This window comes from Musa acuminata, chromosome BXJ1-5, assembly GCF_036884655.1.
Source record: "Musa acuminata AAA Group cultivar baxijiao chromosome BXJ1-5, Cavendish_Baxijiao_AAA, whole genome shotgun sequence".
NCBI lineage: Eukaryota > Viridiplantae > Streptophyta > Magnoliopsida > Zingiberales > Musaceae > Musa > Musa acuminata.
The window spans coordinates 1,571,956-1,590,211 of NC_088331.1; the positions used below are offsets into that span (position 1 = coordinate 1,571,956).

Genomic DNA, 18,256 nt, shown 5'->3' on the forward strand with positions numbered 1-18,256 from the left:
TGTCATATCCTATATTTATAAAAAAAATAAACCATCATTTTGTTAACTTTTTTTCCTTTGAATTCAAATATTTATATTTGTAATACTAAATTTTTAATTAAAAAATCATTATGACTATAAGTGATAAAAAAACTTTCCTCTACCCAAGTTAAAAATAAATATATGATAAAAATATATCAACAACCACATATATTATTGATAAAAATATTATTTAATATTTATGATATATATAAATATCAATAATTTAATATAAAATGATAACATATCAATTCACTATTAAACTTATGTATCATAAAAACAATAATAATTTTTATATAGTAAATAAAATCATGCATAAATTATATATAAGATATCTCGATATTGCACATAATATTCATATAATAATGACATACATTATACCCGATGATGCACTCCTTCAACAATGATTAAAGAGGTATACTCTATAGGATAAATTATTCTAACAATGGATGGAGTGGTATCCCTCTCTCGGTCAAATGAGATACATTTCTTCTAACAACTAATTGAGGAACTATTTAACCATCATGTCTAACGGTCTATTAATTCCAAAAAGAATTCACCTACCTGTCCTCAAAATTGATACACAATCAATCATAATAATTCATTTTACATTCATCTATTTACTTATGCATATATCCGAGAAATAGTATGATATCATATTATAAGTGATCGTGCTTGATATATAATCTACTAAACTATATCAAACTTCTAAAGTGGACCACTTAAAATAATTACATATACTACATAATAATAATCACATCAATATCATCGATTTAATTTAAAAATTTGTTAATTATTTTAAAATGATATATTCAGATAAAACATTGAAGTTTATCAAATCATAAAGATACTAGACATTAATCTCTCAAAAGGCAAAGTGTCTGTGGAAATGGTAGCCAAAAGCACACCAGGTGGATCTATGCCTCGCAAGAAGCTGTATCAATCAATGAGAAGGATGCAGATGCAACTCATCACAAAGATACTTGTTGGTTTGCCCCAAAGACACAGCGTAGAGCTTTCCCAATACTTACTACCAGCTAAGAAGCTGTTTGAATGTGTTGTTTAGTTGTTAGATATTATATCAACGACGTTAATTTGCCTTATGCTTAGAAAAATATCTGTAGAGCATTCAAGCTGAAATGTTGTAGCTCAGTCTGATTCATCTCCTTGATCTACTTCGATCTTGAAGGTGTGCTCCACTAAAGCTTGTGCTGTTGCGGTAAAGTCGTCTCTTGACGAGTGAGAAGTATCTAACGTGGGTCTCTATCTTGCTAGCTTTAGTAAGATTTGAAGTGTCATATCGAATCAGAGCTCCTCCACATCAAAAGAAGACTCGATTATTGAGGTGATCAACTTGCTGCAACACTTCTATAGCCTCCAGTTTTCATATTGCTTCTTGTCCACACATCAACCATATCAAAAGTTCTGTGATCATGCAATTGAGTTGTGAGATACTTAACCATCTTCTTGTTTGTTTATTGCAGAGTTGACTTCAGAACCATTTCGTTTGCTCAGCGTTGCAGTTTATTTAATCATCGACAAGCTCAAGCACTTCGAGTCCACAACCTTCTTAGCAGCAAGAAATTATTGCAGTGGAAGCCAGTAGCATAAAGGTGATAATGATGATGGGATGGTGGGAGATTAACATAACACACATGGTAGAAAGGAGATCGATAGGGAGACAACAGTTCACGTCCGTATCGCCTCTTGGTTAATCCCCTGGTCACTGATAACACAGCTCAAAGGGAATCCATGAAGTACAATCCATTTGCCTTCTTCTTCTTTGCTTTAAATCATAGCAGTTCAGTGTAAGCAGTCTCTCTCAGACACAACATTGTGGCTGTATCAGATCAAAGTCACAGTTGATATAACAAGCATGGAGAAGACTGCTGCTACCTTGAGAATTAAGAGAGCTCATGTATTTCCCGATAAGAACAGCTAATTGAATTCGTGGTGTGGCGGACGAGGTGAGGATGCTGCGGGCGGAGTTCCGAGGATCCAAAAGGAAGAAAACAAAAAGCTTTGAGGCGGCGTTGGACTTGCACACCTCCTCCCTCCGTGACCAGGATATAATAGAGAAACCGGCGGCCGGCGGTGGAACAGGATGGAGACGGAAGGTGGGTTCCTGCGAGGCGCCGCTGCCGACTCCGGACGCCGCCGCGCTGGGGTAAGGCGTCGACTCGTTCTCTCACCTTTTATTCCTTGATCCGTTTCGGGTATAATATGTATGAATGAGTATTTAAACCCGAACCCGACTCCGAGTCCAACTCGGATGTTTACTTGCTTACCCGAACCCGATTGAAAGGATTCTCGAATCTTGTTTACGCGGGTCGGATATATTTGAAACCCAGAGAAAACCCGATCCACTACCAAACTGGTTAAGGACGACGTTTGCCGCACCGTTTCCTCTGGTCCGTGTTGAGATCTGGCGCCGGCTTCTCTTCTGGCCGCCGCTGAGTCTTTCTCGCCCCAGAAAACCCTCTTTCGCCGATCTATTATGAGATTTGGACGGAGGAATTCAAGTGTTACAGAGCCTAGATTTTAGTTTGTGTTTTGTTGCCATCAAGCAATAGCTCTCCGTTTCTGTTATTCTTTGTTCTCTAATTAGGATGCGTAAAACCCTAGATAGGGCTTTCAAATTTAGGGTTCTTAACCAATTCCACAAGCGTCTCGATATCGGAAAGGTGAGCCCTTTTGATTCTGAGATCGCCGGTTGCTTGGCTTCCGATGCATTTTGCCCAAAATATCGGTGCAAAAACGTGATCTTTTTCTCATCCGTTAACCATAACCCAACTTTGAATCTTGATCCTAGCCCACTTTTGGGTACCTCATTCGAGGAAAGATGCGATTTTGATGACTCAAAGGCACTGGATGCCGGTAAACATGTGAATGCCAAGGACATCGCTGATGTGAATGATGAACCTAAGTCAGGTCGCCACTTCGGAGAATCAGATGATCCCGATGAGGATGTGGAATCCGATGAAGAAATGGAGCGTGAAGACGGGAATGCAGATGTTGAACTTGGGGTTCTGGATTTGTTCGATCGGAGTCGAGAAGACAAGGAAAACAAAAAAGAGCCATTAGAAGAAGCAAGAGATGAATCAGGACACCCGATGGTTAGAGAAACATGTAAGTTGATTGAGTTGCGGCACATGTGGAATCCAAAGCTTGAGGGGGAACTAAGGCACCTTCTGAGATGCCTTAATTCCCATCAAGTTAGTGCAGTGCTCCGTTCCCAGTCAGATGAGCGTATTGCAGTGAACTTCTTCTACTGGGCTGACCGGCAGTGGAGGTACCGGCATGCACCTGAGGTGTATTACACGATGCTTGAGCTATTAAGCAAGACGAAGCTCTGCCAGGCGTCCAGGCGGGCCCTAAGGCTGATGATTCGCCGAAGGATAAGCCGGCGGCCCCAAGACTTTGCTCATTTGATGGTCTCATACAGCCGAGCAGGAAAGCTCAGAAGTGCAATGCGGGTCTTGAATTTGATGCAGAAAGATGGCTGTGCACCGGATCTTTGCATTTGCAACACTACGATCCATGTACTCATAATGGCCAAACGGTTTGAGAAGGCTTTGAGGTTCTTTGACCGAATGCAGAGGGTTGGGGTTACTCCTGATGTGGTCACTTACAATTGCTTGATAAAGGGGTTCTGTGATGCCAACAGGGTTGGCGATGCTATGAAAATGATCAGGGAGATGCCTCTTAAGGGCAGCCTGCCAGACAAGATCAGCTACTACACGGTAATCAGTTTCTTATGTAAAGAGAAAAGAGTTGGAGAGGTTAGAGATTTACTTAAGGAGATGGAAATCAAGGCTAATCTCATCCCTGACCCGGTCACTTACAGTACAGTGATCCATGTCCTCTCGAAGCATGGGCATGCTGATGAAGCCCTTGAGTTTTTTAGAGAAACAGAGGAAAAGGGTTTTCAAGTTGACAAAGTTGGATATAGTGCAATTGTACATGCTTTTTGTCTTGATGGGAGGATGGAGGAGGCCAAGGAAATTGTTAATGAGATGTTGTCTAAGGGCTGTCTTCCAGATGTTGTGACATACAGTGCAGTTGTTAATGGATTTTGCCGCATAGGGAAGATAGATCAAGCAAGGAAAATTCTGAGATATATGTATAAGAATGGCTACAAGCCCAACACAGTTACATACACTTCCTTGTTAAATGGATTGTGCAGAATTGGTTCCTCATTAGAGGCACTGGAAATGTTGAACAAGAGCGAGGAGGAGTGGTGGACTCCTAGTGTTGTGACATACAGTGTCGTTATGCATGGACTAAGGCGAGAGGGGAAATTAAAGGAGGCCTGTGAATTGGTCATGCAGATGCTAGGAAATGGTTTCTTTCCCACTACAGTTGAGGTCAATTTGCTAATTCATGCACTCTGCAGGGATGGGAAGCCAGGAGATGCAAAGAAGTTCATGGAGGATTGTCAGAGCAAGGGATGTACAATCAATGTGGTAAATTTCACCACTGTTATTCATGGATTCTGCCAGGAGGGTGATTTAGAATCTGCATTCTCTTTGCTGGATGACATGTATCTCAGTAACAGACATCCTGATGTTGTAACTTACACGGTTATTGTTGATGCGTTGGGAAAGAAAGGCGAATTTGAAAAAGCAACTGAACTTGTAAAGAAAATGCTCCACAGGGGTTTTATTCCCACACCTGTTACTTACAGGACGGTTATCCATAGGTATTGTGAGAAAGGTAGAGTGGAAGATTTACTTAAGTTGCTGGAGAAGATGCTCGTGAGGCAGGAATTTGGAACCGCATACAATCAAGTAATCGAGAAGCTTTGTGTGTTTGGTAAACTTGACGAGGCTTATAAGGTCCTGGGGAAGGTTTTGAGGACAGCCTCAAAGTCAGATGCCCATACATGCCACATTTTGATGGAAAGTTACATGAAGAAAGGCCTTCCTTTGCAGTCATATAAAGTGGCCTGTAGAATGTTCCATAGAAACCTGATACCTGATATGAAACTTTGTCAGAAACTCAGCAGCAAGCTAATTGCAGAAGGACATTCTGATGAGGGAGGAAGGCTTCTGATTAAGTTTGTTGAGAGAGGACTAACTTTGCCTCAGCATCAGTAACATTTCTTTGCCATGTGAAATTCAAGAGGTTCAAATGAGATTCATGCTTAGAGAATGATTAGCCTCAAAATTAAGAATTTGTTTAGTGTGGTAAGTTATAAACTGGTGGCACAGTTTTGCACAAATAGTTATATGGATTCATTATTATTCGTGAGATGACATGAATTAAGTTTGAGGTGTTTGCTTTACATTATATTTGTTAGTTTGTCCATATATCCTATCTTCATGGCTATAAATTTTGTTATTACTGATTATTGTATGATGGATATGCTTGACGTCTTTGAAATCTTTGAGGATTTGTGCTGTTTCCACCTACCTTTACAACTGTGTGAAGACATAGGTGAAAAAAGCAATAGTTTCGTTGGTGGATTTATTGTTATCAATATATCAGATTGGACAAAAGAAATTTTAGTTGTTGCATAGGATGTCGTAGGAATTTTTTTTAAGAATAAATTTTCATTACATCAAATAGCGTATAAAGTGCTCACACGTGGACTCAAACTTTAGATCTATAACTTGTGTAACAATATACTAACCAACTCGGATGTCCTAGGAATTGAATCACACATCGACTTTTGTTCTTTAATATCTCAGTTTGGCAATTTCCAGGTTGCCAACCAGTTTTCTTATATTCAGAAAAGAAATTGTTTTCTGCAGCAGAAGTAAAGGAAGAAGTTAAACTGATGTGTTGCACGACAAATTCCTTTTCTTGTAACATTGAGATGTAGGTTTTTGGTTATTATCATTAATTTTATATTATCAGATATCCGAACCCCGCCTTAGATACTGTATTGGCAGTCTGGCAGGAGTCTAGGGTACTTGGCCAACCTTTTCAAATATGATCATGACATGTACATGCTACCACATGGTCATGTACCAAAAGGGATAACAGAAGCATGCCTTTTGAATCATTTGTCTAGTTTCTTTTTCGGAGCTTGTATATTTTGCTTCATTGCATGTGGAAATGTGTTTGCCAGTCTCATTCTTGATTGCGTTCCTCCTTGGTATGCAAATTTATTATTTCTCATTTGATGGAGTTCGCTGTCATACTTGCTTTCTTGCTTGATTGATATGATTTATTGAGACTTTAATAAGGGAGAAATTAGTTGACCTTTAATCTTCTGATGTAGCCACGAACTAGAGACTTGCTGATTGAATGGTCAAGAATTTCTTTTCATATTTATCATGACTTATTAAAGATGTATCTTCCCATAGCGTATCAAATATTTGGGATGTTTAAGTTAAAATCATGGTTCACTGTGTTTGCTAGTATACCACTACCACTAATTAGCACCTATGGTCTGCTTGCCATTGTTTCTTGTGCTGTTTGTATATGACTGGCAGCAGCAACACACTCATGATTCTTCTTTTCCTGGGCTCTCAGATGAAGGACAAAGTCTCTCTCACTCATTATTTTCATCGCAAGCTCAGATATTGGATGCAGCTGGTGGCACAACTCGTTTTAGCTTCATTTGTTTCGCATGCATAGGTTGCTGTTGGAGGTGTGAGAGGCTTCGGTTAGAAACCGAGAGGTTAGTGCTTTTTTTTTAGTTGGGCCAGATAGGATCCTGATTGGATAATCTGTAGTGAGTCATGGTTTTCCAAGTACCATATATATATATATATATGTATATATATATGTGTGTATGTATGTATATATGTATATATGTATGTATGTATATATACATATATACATACATATATACATATATATACATATCTGTGTGTGTGTATAAAACGTTGATCCATATCTGAAAACTGAACCACTTTATAGTTAACTTTGATTATGATGAAAATCCTGATTAAGGCAACACAAACTTGAGCAGTGGAGCTGGAATCAGATGTTGAACCAATGCATGAACTAAGCCAGTGAGAGTTTTTGGACCATAGGGTAGAGGCTGGCACATGGCTAGGATGTGTTACTGGGATAACTAAAGCTTCTTAGTGTGCTGGTACTTGATCAATTCATGAGACTTCTGATGAATTGTTCTACAAGAAAAATATCCCAATCAGTGTATATATGCAAGTCAGTGCTTTGATACTTAGATTCAAATCCATATATATGGATGGTATGTTTGATTAGTACTTAAATTCAAATCCATTTATATGAATGGTGTATTTGATTAGTCCTAATATCAGTTTTATGAAAACAAGCTCATAGAGTTTTGTACCAATCTAATATCTATGCCTGAATTTATATTTGCTGATTAAAAGTGAATTTGGATATTTTCTTAGTGTCCAATCAATTTTCACCCCTGAGAACATTTTCACAAACAAACTAATACAAAAACATTCTTTGCTGTGTTTTTCAGAACATCAAAAAGAGAAGCGCTATCAAGCTGCTTCCATGAAAAAGCTTGTCCAATCCCTCCATGTCAGTCTTTCATGCTGGAATCAACTTCCTGTGATTCATATTGGCTGGTGTTGGTGTTGGCATTAGAAGTTTATTTCAGCAACTGAGAGTAAGTTTGGCATCTAAGGACATCCAGGATCGGTTGCACCTTAAAAGTATGATCATCTCTAGATGAGAAACCCTAATCCTGACTATGAGATTGGCATGTCTACATCCAAAGAGGAGGAAGCTTGAGTCACAGTCCACCAGCAGTAGTTGATCACAATGAGTCTCCGATGTCAGCTTGCAGTTGTCCCACAGGCTACAAGTTTAGTAACAAGGAACTATATATCAGTCCACTTGAAGAAGGGAGTGATTGACAAGGACATGGTGCAGAATTTTCAAAGGCATGATGCAGTAGCACCAGAAAACAGAGGAAACAAACATGAATGTGCAGACAAAGGAGCTCTGTTACTTTGACATTGTTTTCTTGGAGAGATTTTGTAAAGAACAAGAAGACTGTGTTTGTTTGAAGAACCCATCAAGAATCACTCCGTTGCAATCTTCACCTCTTCAATGCAAGCTCAGGTTAGTATTCTCTTCCCAGTCTTTTCCCTTTTCATGTCTTGTGACCGTACCTCTTACATCGTCCTAGTTGTGATTGCACTTCCTATGAAGAATTATAGCTCTTCTACGTTGATAGCTTCATTAAATTTCCTGTGTTGTGCATTGATGACCACATTAATCGTCCAGGTCAGCTGTCCATTTCTTCAAGGTCTTCAGTGATGACTTCTCCAGGAATATAATGATTTATCCTTTGAGATCTTCCTCCATATGTCTTCAAGTCCAAAAGTTCAAGATGCAGGTTCATAGTTTCTCAGCTAATCCTTCTCGAGCAAGTGGGTTGGATCCAAATCCGATAGTTATTAATCCCAAACCGAAGGATTCATGCTCAAGATTTCTAGTCAGATATGGGTCGGCATCGAAGCTACTTTATCAGAGGGTTCAGATACAGGATCCACACCCCATCCGATAGATTTGAAGTGAGAACCCACATGTAAAGTTGCGGATCGGATCCAGAAGGGGGTTTTTGGATTTGCTGAGCTGCTCCAACCCGTCTGCTTTCCTCTCTGAGCTCTTAAGGTAGATAACTACAGAGGATAGCTAGCAGCAGGAGGCATTAGTGTGGGCAGAGGTCTTCCTGAAATCAAGTAAAAGATGGTGATGCATGGAACTACTGACACTGCATCTGAGTTGTCCACTTCTCCACATAATCTTGCCTAAACAAGTCAATCAATCAGCCAAAACCTCAATGGATTATATATATTGATTAGAGTTGTAGAAGAACAAACAATGATCATTAGATAATTAATTTTCTTATCCTTCAGATTCCTATTGTTCTTGACATATTCCAATGATGATATGACTACTCTTTTATCATTTTATACTTGTCTTTGAGGGTGACATGTTGACTACTAGACTACTAGTCTCCAAGAAATGGGATGTCATGTATTAATGTTCTCCATCTTACAAACTTGGAGATGCTCACCAACCTTATCTTTGCTGGCTTTGACTGTCTTTCATGAGACTAGAAAAAGGCCAAAGTACACACACACACACACACTCTCTCTCTCTCTCTCTCTCTCTCTATTATATTTATAGGGCTATAAACAATGCAAACATCTTTACTAATTTGATGCCTTTTTTTTTTCTGACTCAAATATGTAAACATTAATCATGGTTTGGAGTGATTACTCAGAGTTTTAAAGATAAATGCTAATAATAGTGACATCCATGGAGAATCTTAATACTTGGAAGAATATATATATATATATATAAATATAATATGACTAATATTTTGTTCTCAATCTTTGCAAGAATATAAAAAAGGCAAAGGTTATTTTCTCATCACACTTTGTGCCCAAATCATGGAGCATCTGCTTATGACTTTATAAAAGAGAGTTAGAATATGGTTCCAATCAAAGTTACAGTCAACTTTATAGATCAATACAAACATGATTGATATATATATATATATATGGCACAATCCATCATAGCTCGACCAGCTTAATTGTTATATCATTTTATTTATTTATTTCGTCATTATGAAGTCAAAATTGAAAGATTTTTTATGAACACAAATTATTGTCAATGATGAATTCAAAATATCTTTCCTTTCCTAATGGTTTGGTCATTTTAAGTATTTCACTTTTTTTTTTTTATTCATAAAATTATTTTCCTTTTCTCTCCCTGTCGCTCTCACATAAATGAGAATGCTCAGTGCACCGACGGCGTTCCACTGCCGATAACGGTAGTCAATGGGAGGACGACAGAGACTTCCATGAATTCTCCTCTCTCGCGTCCCCAAGTAAGACCACAGGGAGCTACCAAAGACGATAGCGTCACGCCGGACCCTCTCCAAATCTCACGCTGGAGTTGATTTCTCGTTCAACAGCTCCCGGAGTTTTCCGCCGACCTCACCGATCTGATGTGTGTTGACGCGGTGCACGTACGCTCGACGGCCTTGCTCTTCTCTGTCACTCTCTAAGCACTCATGGAAGGAGGAGTTCATGAGGTGGATGGGTCCGCCTTCAGAGAGTGCTTCTCTCTGGCGTGGAGAAATCCGTATGTGCTTCGGCTGGCGTTTTCTGCAGGAATTGGTGGTCTGCTCTTTGGTTATGATACTGGTAAATCTCTCTATCCTTTTTGGTAGGTGATGCTTTCATGTTTAATTATTGTCATTAATCTTGAAGCTAAAATGTTTAATAATCTAATCCAAGGGAAGCATCATCTATTTCCTGACCCAATGAATGATTTATGAACGCAAACAAACAAGCAAACAAACATCAGACTAATTAGGTTGCGCCTTGGGATTTTGCAACAAAAACAAGCAATAAAGAAGGGTAAAAGATAAAAGAATGGATAATGATGCAGGGAAAGAGGAAATAGAATCATTTGTTTCTGACCCCTTCTCTTTAACTGCTCTGAGAACAATGACCTTCTTGTTGTCCTCATTTCTCTGTCACGGATTTGGGCGACTGTGTTCTCCTTTGTTTTTTTTATGCTGTTCATCCTCTGTTGGTACCTCAATGTTGATGTTAAGACACAGTAAAACTGTGCAGAACATATATACAAAGTGCCAACCTAGTTCTTCACAAGCTATCTTGAATACGAGTATAGAACTCCCAAAGCTGGTTTTCTCTGCATAAACATCAGTGTTGATTGATTGAAGATTCACCTAATCTGCTGACTCACTTGAATGAAGCAATTGGCTAAGCTGTTGAGATAGAGATGTTTGTTTAGCAGAACATGATTTTATAGACTGCACATAACATACTCGAATAATCAAGCTTCGAATGATGCTTTCGGATAAATGAATCCATGAGAAAAGAAGGTGTCTTATTCCTTTGGGTCAACATGCAGATGATGAGACAAAGCTGATTGCTAACATATTAATTGAGTCCATGAGTTCAAAAAGCTATGTACACTAATTCTTAATCAAGTGAACTGTCCTGACTGATTGGGCTGGTTTTCTAATTTGATGATGGACACATGCTGTCTTTTGTAACTGATTATAAGATTCAGCAACTTATTATTCTTGTTTATGGTCTCCTCTTTAAGGTGTGATTTCTGGAGCATTGCTTTACATTCGCGACGACTTCCCTTCGGTGGATAAGAAGACATGGTTACAGGTGATGAGCCACCTCTTGAACATGCTTTACTGAAATTGTAATTTTCCTTTACCGCACTTGTGAAGATGTATTACTATGTGATAAGGTTATCAGAATGTTAGCTGATAAGAGAAGAACCTTTTTGATGGAATATTTGAACTCTGCATCGACCACATCATCATCATCATCATATTTGAACTCTTCCAACTTTCTTTGAAATTTGTCCTTCAGCAATTACTTCTTTCGTATTCTGCACCGGTAAATAAAATGATACTTAATCTACTTCAACAAACTGTGGTTTACTAAATTTTCATGGTGATGAAACATACAGGAGAGCATTGTGAGCACTGCAGTTGCAGGGGCAATCATAGGAGCAGCAATTGGTGGATGGATGAACGACCATTTTGGAAGGAAGACCACGATATTGGTCGCCGACTTCCTTTTTTTTGCAGGTGCTGTGATCATGGCATCTGCTCCTAATCCTGCACTCCTAATTGTAGGTCGTGTATTTGTCGGCCTCGGAGTGGGGATGGCTTCAATGACATCCCCTCTTTACATATCAGAAGCCTCACCGGCAAGAATCCGAGGAGCACTGGTCAGCACCAATGGCTTCCTCATCACAGGGGGCCAATTCCTCTCCTATCTCATCAACCTAGCCTTCACAAAGGTAAAAAAAAACACTAAGATGAACACTAGAATGTCAAATGTCATAAGAAGATATGTTATATCTGATCTTTATGTTTGAAAACCAATCTCCATTCTAAGTATGTGCTCCGAGAAGGAAGCTTGCAAGCAAGAATTTGGGTTCTCTATGGCCAAAAGAGATTTGCATCTAACTGATGATCACTTGTTTTCAGGCACCTGGAACATGGAGATGGATGCTTGGAGTTGCTGCACTTCCTGCTCTAACACAATTTATATTGATGCTGTTCCTTCCTGAATCACCTCGATGGCTTTATAGAAAGGTGATTAAGTTTCCTCAATATATGTATATGTGTATGTATGAATAGAAGAATAATTAGAAACTGTTCTTTCAGAGAATGGAAGAAGAAGCTGAAGCCATACTGAGAAAGATATATCCAGCAAATGAGGTCGAAGGAGAGGTCCAAGCCTTGAAAGAATCGGTTGAAGCTGAGATCCAGGCAGAAGGATCATCCGAGAAGATCAACCTCATCAAGCTGCTGAAAACTAAGACAGTAAGGCGCGGTCTTCTGGCAGGAGTAGGACTGCAGGTGTTTCAGCAGTTTGTGGGCATCAACACTGTCATGTACTACAGTCCCACCATAGTTCAATTAGCTGGCTTTGCGTCGAACCAGACAGCACTTGCACTCTCACTGGTGACATCCGGTCTCAATGCCTTGGGATCCATCGTCAGTATTTACTTCATAGACAGGACAGGGAGGAAGAAGCTTCTGATCATCAGCTTGTGCGGTGTTGTTCTTTCTCTCGGTGTTCTATCGGCTGTCTTCCATGAGACAACTTCTCACTCACCTAGTATTAGTAGACAGGAAACAGCTCATTTTGCAGCCTACAGCTGCCCAGCTTATCAGTCTGCTTCGGCTACTGGTTGGGACTGCATGAAATGCTTGAAAGCATCGTCTCCAGACTGTGGATTTTGTGCTGCTGCTGCCGATAAGGTCAGTAACTCTCATCAAGCATGATTTCTGAGCTCATATTGTACTAAAAATAATTATCTGATGCACCATCTCTATCTACTACTGCTTCTCGCAATTGCAGCTATATCCTGGAGCATGTTTGATCTCCAATTCAACGGTGAAGGATCTGTGCCATGGCGAGAACAGGCTATGGTACACAAGAGGATGCCCGAGCCGATTTGGATGGCTAGCTCTGATCGGCTTGGCACTATATATCATCTTCTTTTCACCAGGGATGGGGACTGTGCCATGGATTGTGAACTCTGAGATATATCCTCTAAGATTCAGAGGAGTCTGTGGGGGAATTGCTGCGACTGCAAATTGGATATCCAATCTGATCGTGGCGCAATCATTTCTGTCGCTAACCGAAGCAATTGGGGCCTCATGGACCTTCCTGATCTTTGGTGTGATATCGGTAATCGCTTTGTTCTTTGTGCTGATTTGTGTGCCGGAGACAAAGGGACTGCCGATCGAGGAGGTGGAGAAGATGCTGGAACACAGGGCTGCTCGTTTCAGGTTCTGGAGAAAGGAAACAGATGATGGAAAAGATTCAAATGTGACAGTGTAGAATGATTTAGTGTACTCATCTGAACAGATGCTATGACAAACACTCAATATTTCGTTGCTCTTGATTTTGTCTTTGAACATTCCATAGAAGAAAGCTTACAAGCTTCGGTTTATGCTTGTAATACTAGGCCTGTTATCGACAAGAAACTTGCTGAGAGAACAAAAAAGAGTCATCATTGATTATAAAACCAGGGCGAATCTGAATTAAGCAGACAATAGTTTCACTGGAAGGAGACTCTGGGATCACAACTAGTACAGTATTGAAATTTTGGGGTTCAGGATCATGTAATCTTGTTGTAAGAGAATGGTTGCATCCATTCCTCATTGTTCCATCACATAGGTTCTTGAAGTCCAACCAAGGAGAGATTTGAAGTACGAAAAATAGCAGCAACTGTGATGCAAGTTTGGAGTGGGCATCATTGAACTGTAATAAATGAAGCTCAGTGGATCAATTTCCCACTGATGAATATGCCAAGATGACACCCAAATAATACTTGACAGCACATGGAAAAGTAGTATAGTAAGAATCTCAACTTGCATGATTCATTTTCACAAGAAAACCATGAGAGTGATGCTGGGTAAAGATATGACCCACAATTAGATTTGCATCTGATTACCAAACACAATGTAGGTTCTATTATCCAATGGAAAGATCATCCAAAGACGAACTTAAGTTATCCAGAGGAGCCCTAAACAGAAGTATGACATCCCATGAAGGTTGGACACTCAGGCTATGTGTTCAGCCAAAGTTAGAATCTTGACATGCTTCTTCTTCCTAAGCTCATGAGGCACCGGCCCATAAATGCGGGTACCAATTGGTTCTCCCTGCTTGTTCACGAGGACTACTGCATTATCATCAAACCTGATCTCACTGCCATCGCAGCGACTCCTCTGCATGGCAGCACGCACCACTACACCGTAAACCACATCTCCCTTCTTTACTTTACCATGAGGTTGTGCTTCCTTTACTGATGCAATTATGGTGTCACCCAGTCGTGCTCCTCTCCTTCCTTTCAAAGCTTGTATGCACATGACACGTTTTGCACCAGAGTTGTCCACCACTTTGAGCCTTGTCCTCATCTGTATGAATGTTCTTTGTTGCTGCAATGACAAACAGCACTTTCAGCTTTTCTTAATTCGTCCATTATTCATCCACAACAAACTGTTTCTTCTTTTATTGAATTCTTCAATTTATTATAATATAAGTTTGGAATAACTGGGATGTGCAGAAATTTTCAAGCAAACTAAATTTTGGGGATCGAGAGAATTGTTTCAGTTCAGTAAGGAAAAAAAAAAATCAAACTATAGACTACAAAATCTGAAGTACATTATAAAGAAAGTTTGCCTGCAAATTCTTTAGAGAAGAAATAATTGCCATAAACCATCTGTTTATCACAAAAAACCACCATGCCTTCTTATTAGTCAAAGGAAAAATGAGATATATCTAATATGAAAGTGATATTATAAACCGTCCACTGGTTAAGTACTATCATCATCTCCACCCTATCTCTTCATGCTTAGCCTTCATAAGAGTCAAAATTGATTGGAAAGGCGGGTATATGGTGTGGTGAGGATGGGTGGGAGGTGGATGGTAAAACTGCAGAAGTGGCATTGAAAGTGGTGGCGTCAGCAGACACGGAGTGGAAAAAGATGGTTTGGTGACAAAGGCAGTGTTGGTGGTACCAGAGAATAAGCTACAGTAACTGTAAAGGCCATGGTGACACGAAAAATTGTAAATTTGCCAAGTTGGTGTCACTACTCACTATAGTTCCTGCAATGGTAATGGATGGCAGTGGAGGAGATGGTGGCGGTGTTAAATTCTAATAGAGGTCAATAAAATAGATAAATGAGTTGACAAATAACGATGGAAGTGCAAACAGAGGATGAAGCAGATGAAGAGCTGAGAGAAAATGCATAACGACCAATTTACTATTTAGGCCAAACAATTTATAGCATAACTTGAAGGAGTGGAATATTCAATGATTAGCCCATCCAGCATTATTTACACAATCAGATAGAAGGGACCTCATGTCAAGTTGACTGGACAAGCTTTATTTTATTCACAGATACGACCAACAGGGGTCTTCTACAGTCAGGAGATGTGGCAGGGTGCTTGCAGATTCATTTTTACTGCAATGTTTTGTTTTGAATTATAAAGTCTGGTAGTAAGTGGGAAGCCTCTCCAATCCAGCTCTCACAAGCTTAACAGAAGGAAAGACAAGTCTCTACTATCAACCTGGCAAACTACATTAGCTATCATCATTGGGCATATCCATTAACCAAAACTTGAAGAGCAAAATTGAACTTAACAACTTAGATGAAAAGACAGCAATGCAGTAGTACCTGAAGGAAAAGATATTGGTAACTCAGATTTGTCATCGTCTCATGAGGTGCTTTTGCTCCTGACAAATCATTGCCGAAGCTCCGAATCAAAGATCGTCCAACTACATCGATGTGACACATATTAGGACAATCACAAAAAAGGTTTTAAACACCAACCCCGTACCAGTTTTGATGATCTATTATATCAGTACAATACCAATATACTGGACAATACATCAACCTATACCATCTGACACCATTATATTAAATAATATAGAATAAATGGTATGTGAACCAGTCTTCATCTATAAGTTTCAATGTGAATACTTGGTTGTACTAGTGAACATTGGTCTGAACATAGTGCTCTGATCGGTATCTAAAAAGTTGATTGTATGTATCAAAATTAAAAAGAAAGTGAAGAAGCTTGTTTAACAATGCATGATATGTTATAGACAATATCAATATTGACTCTTCATTGTTTCTACGCACGAAATCTTGATAAAATTAAAATGGCAGGTTCAATAGGAGTTCTTTAGGTGCACTGTGCAACCATGGTACAACATAATATAGTCAATATGGTTAAGATTGCGGATGACGATAAATGCTACACTGATGGAAGTTCATATTAGATAATAATATAATTGAAATGTTATAAGTAAATAAAAGAAGGCAAAACAAGGAAATAAACAAACAGAAAATACACAAAGTTATGTATCACCTTTTGTATAATGGCTACTACATTCAAGAAGATCATAATGCCACAATAAGTTACTTCCTTATACTTTTCCTACATATAAAGGTTCAAAGCTACAAATAATATATATCGAATGATTTGAGAGAGATATCTAACAAAATGACAATTAATTTTGAATCTTAAATCTGGACTTTGAAATAAAGAGTGGCACCGAAACACTGATTACAAAAGGGTTCGGCCGGACATTTGAAAGATGAACCCATTACAATCATCGATGTGTATCTACGTTCTTCTAATCGTTCACGTAAATGCATCAGCGTCTCGAGTATGCCCATTTGGGTACATTGATAGGCATACAAATCTCATCTTATAAGTCCATGCAACACTAAACATACACATGACCACCAGAAAACATAGGACAACAGCAATTAGAATCAAACAGAATCAGTAGCACGGACCTGTGGACAGTTTCGAAGAGAGGAACGCGCTCATTGGCTCCAACAAGTAAAGCAACGAGGAGAAAGGAGACTTCTTGCTTCACCCTGTAAAGCAGGAACGAAGCGAAGGCATCACAACTCGAAGATAGAGATGCCTACAAATGTCCGCAATAGTAAAACAGACCAAGGGTTTCTAACTCCACCCACCGCCACCGCCACCGCCACCGCCGCGGAGCGGAGCTAATAGAGATCCCGCCGCCGCCACCAACGCGCAGCGATGAAGGAGGCCGTATAAGTGCGATTTTAGGAGTAGGGTTGCTTCGGCTGATCGGGTACGGATCCATCTGTGAATGGGATATCGGATTCGAATCCGAACGATATAGAGGAAGGAGCCGTGCAAACAAGCGTGACCCAATCAATGTGAACAGGACAGTATATATATATATATATATACTATTTCTTATACAAGTATTATTACTTCACATTTTAATCATTCATGTCCATGATGTCATCCTCATGTTAATAATATGTTTATGCAACCTTAAAATTTCTTTATTGCTTAAATAAATCCAAAAAAGAACGAGTTTGAAGTTTATCATGGATTGTCAATTAGTAGTGTAGCTCAGCATTTAATAAATAAAAATAATAATATTTTAATATCTTAATTAATTATCTATTAAAAATAAATAAGATTTAAAACTATGTGATATATTACTACTAATTTCAGCTTAAGTATTTTGATCAATAGTTTGAATCAAACGAAATTGATAAGTCAATTAACTCATTAAATCCAGATCGTAGCATTTGATATCAGAACCAATATGATGAAGTGACTCGAATAGAAATATGATATTTATTGATTGTGTCAAATGACTCGGATGTCAAAAAATAATGATAATATTTTTGAACAAATCTTACTTATAAAAAATAAATAAATATTTTTTTTATATAATATCTAAATTATCGTACAATAGTATCCAAAATATTTTTTTTTTTATGTTTTACCTTCTCATCGAGACTTTTGAGATCGATGATATGCTTATAATAATAAATTTTGGTTCATCAAGAACTCTGAAAACACTCATTAATTCTAAAATACAAGAGAAGGTACCAAGTTCAGAGATTTCCATGAAAGCCAGGGAGCAGCATCAACCAACAGTCGATGTCCTCACTGCTCTCTCTGCAGCAAATAGCAACCGGTGGTACCTACCATCTCATGCAGTGCAAGAACTGGGGGCTCAGCGCTGCGAGGGCTGCTGTTGTTCGTTCACTCCACTGCAGAGTTAACGGTGGAGACCTCACAACAGGAAGGGGACGATGGCCACAACCTGCAACAGGCGGGCCAACGAGTTGCAGCCGTTTCTTAATTGATCGCCGGTGGCCCGAGCGATGGTGATCAAAGATGGGGGACACACAAAGTCACAGTGTACAGTGTCTGTCCTCCTTTCTCACCTGCATCAC

At 39.1% G+C, this 18,256-nt stretch overlaps 3 protein-coding genes across 6 annotated transcripts; 2 read left to right on the plus strand and 1 right to left on the minus strand.

Moving 5' to 3' along the window:
• The first annotated feature begins 2,420 nt into the window (after positions 1-2,420).
• LOC135585090 (pentatricopeptide repeat-containing protein At5g16640, mitochondrial-like) lies at positions 2,421-8,889 on the plus strand. 2 transcript variants are annotated; one of them, XM_065181416.1, is made up of 4 exons: positions 2,421-5,207; positions 6,502-6,649; positions 7,430-8,037; positions 8,203-8,889. In XM_065181416.1, the coding sequence occupies exon 1, from the start codon at positions 2,628-2,630 to the stop codon at positions 5,115-5,117; it is 2,490 nt and encodes an 829-aa protein (XP_065037488.1). In that variant the 5' UTR covers positions 2,421-2,627; the 3' UTR covers positions 5,118-5,207; positions 6,502-6,649; positions 7,430-8,037; positions 8,203-8,889. The 2 variants fall into 2 exon arrangements, with proteins under 2 accessions (XP_065037488.1, XP_065037489.1); XM_065181417.1 differs by lacking the exon at positions 6,502-6,649.
• Positions 8,890-9,857: 968 nt separating this feature from the next.
• Positions 9,858-13,404, plus strand: LOC135672922 (probable inositol transporter 2). Its single transcript, XM_065181418.1, has 6 exons — positions 9,858-10,136; positions 11,071-11,141; positions 11,452-11,787; positions 11,978-12,085; positions 12,158-12,757; positions 12,858-13,404. The coding sequence occupies exons 1-6, from the start codon at positions 10,004-10,006 to the stop codon at positions 13,341-13,343; spliced, it is 1,734 nt and encodes a 577-aa protein (XP_065037490.1). The 5' UTR covers positions 9,858-10,003; the 3' UTR covers positions 13,344-13,404.
• Positions 13,405-13,860: 456 nt separating this feature from the next.
• On the minus strand, positions 13,861-17,116 carry LOC103983529 (large ribosomal subunit protein uL14mz). 3 transcript variants are annotated; one of them, XM_009400747.3, is made up of 4 exons: positions 16,980-17,116; positions 16,817-16,900; positions 15,686-15,786; positions 13,861-14,443 (listed from the first exon to the last, which is right to left on the minus strand). In XM_009400747.3, the coding sequence occupies exons 2-4, from the start codon at positions 16,848-16,850 to the stop codon at positions 14,069-14,071; spliced, it is 510 nt and encodes a 169-aa protein (XP_009399022.2). In that variant the 5' UTR covers positions 16,851-16,900; positions 16,980-17,116; the 3' UTR covers positions 13,861-14,068. The 3 variants fall into 3 exon arrangements, with proteins under 3 accessions (XP_009399022.2, XP_009399024.2, XP_009399023.2); XM_009400749.3 differs by having other exon boundaries at positions 17,003-17,103; XM_009400748.3 differs by having other exon boundaries at positions 17,009-17,076.
• Positions 17,117-18,256: the final 1,140 nt, after the last annotated feature.

What these genes read in the sequence shown, in the direction of transcription:
- LOC135585090 (XM_065181416.1), top strand. Translation starts at nt 2,628, where the DNA reads ATGCGTAAAACCCTAGATAGGGCTTTCAAATTTAGGGTTCTTAACCAA.
- LOC135672922 (XM_065181418.1), top strand. Translation starts at nt 10,004, where the DNA reads ATGGAAGGAGGAGTTCATGAGGTGGATGGGTCCGCCTTCAGAGAGTGC. An exon ending in TCAACCTAGCCTTCACAAAG is followed by an intron (nt 11,788 to 11,977) that starts GTAAAAAAAAAC and finishes ACTTGTTTTCAG; the next exon opens with GCACCTGGAACATGGAGATG. An exon ending in CTCGATGGCTTTATAGAAAG is followed by an intron (nt 12,086 to 12,157) that starts GTGATTAAGTTT and finishes CTGTTCTTTCAG; the next exon opens with AGAATGGAAGAAGAAGCTGA.
- LOC103983529 (XM_009400747.3), bottom strand. Translation starts at nt 16,850, where the DNA reads ATGAGCGCGTTCCTCTCTTCGAAACTGTCCACAG. An exon ending in CTCTTCGAAACTGTCCACAG is followed by an intron (nt 15,787 to 16,816) that starts GTCCGTGCTACT and finishes ACATCGATGTAG; the next exon opens with TTGGACGATCTTTGATTCGG. An exon ending in ACCAATATCTTTTCCTTCAG is followed by an intron (nt 14,444 to 15,685) that starts GTACTACTGCAT and finishes TTGTCATTGCAG; the next exon opens with CAACAAAGAACATTCATACA.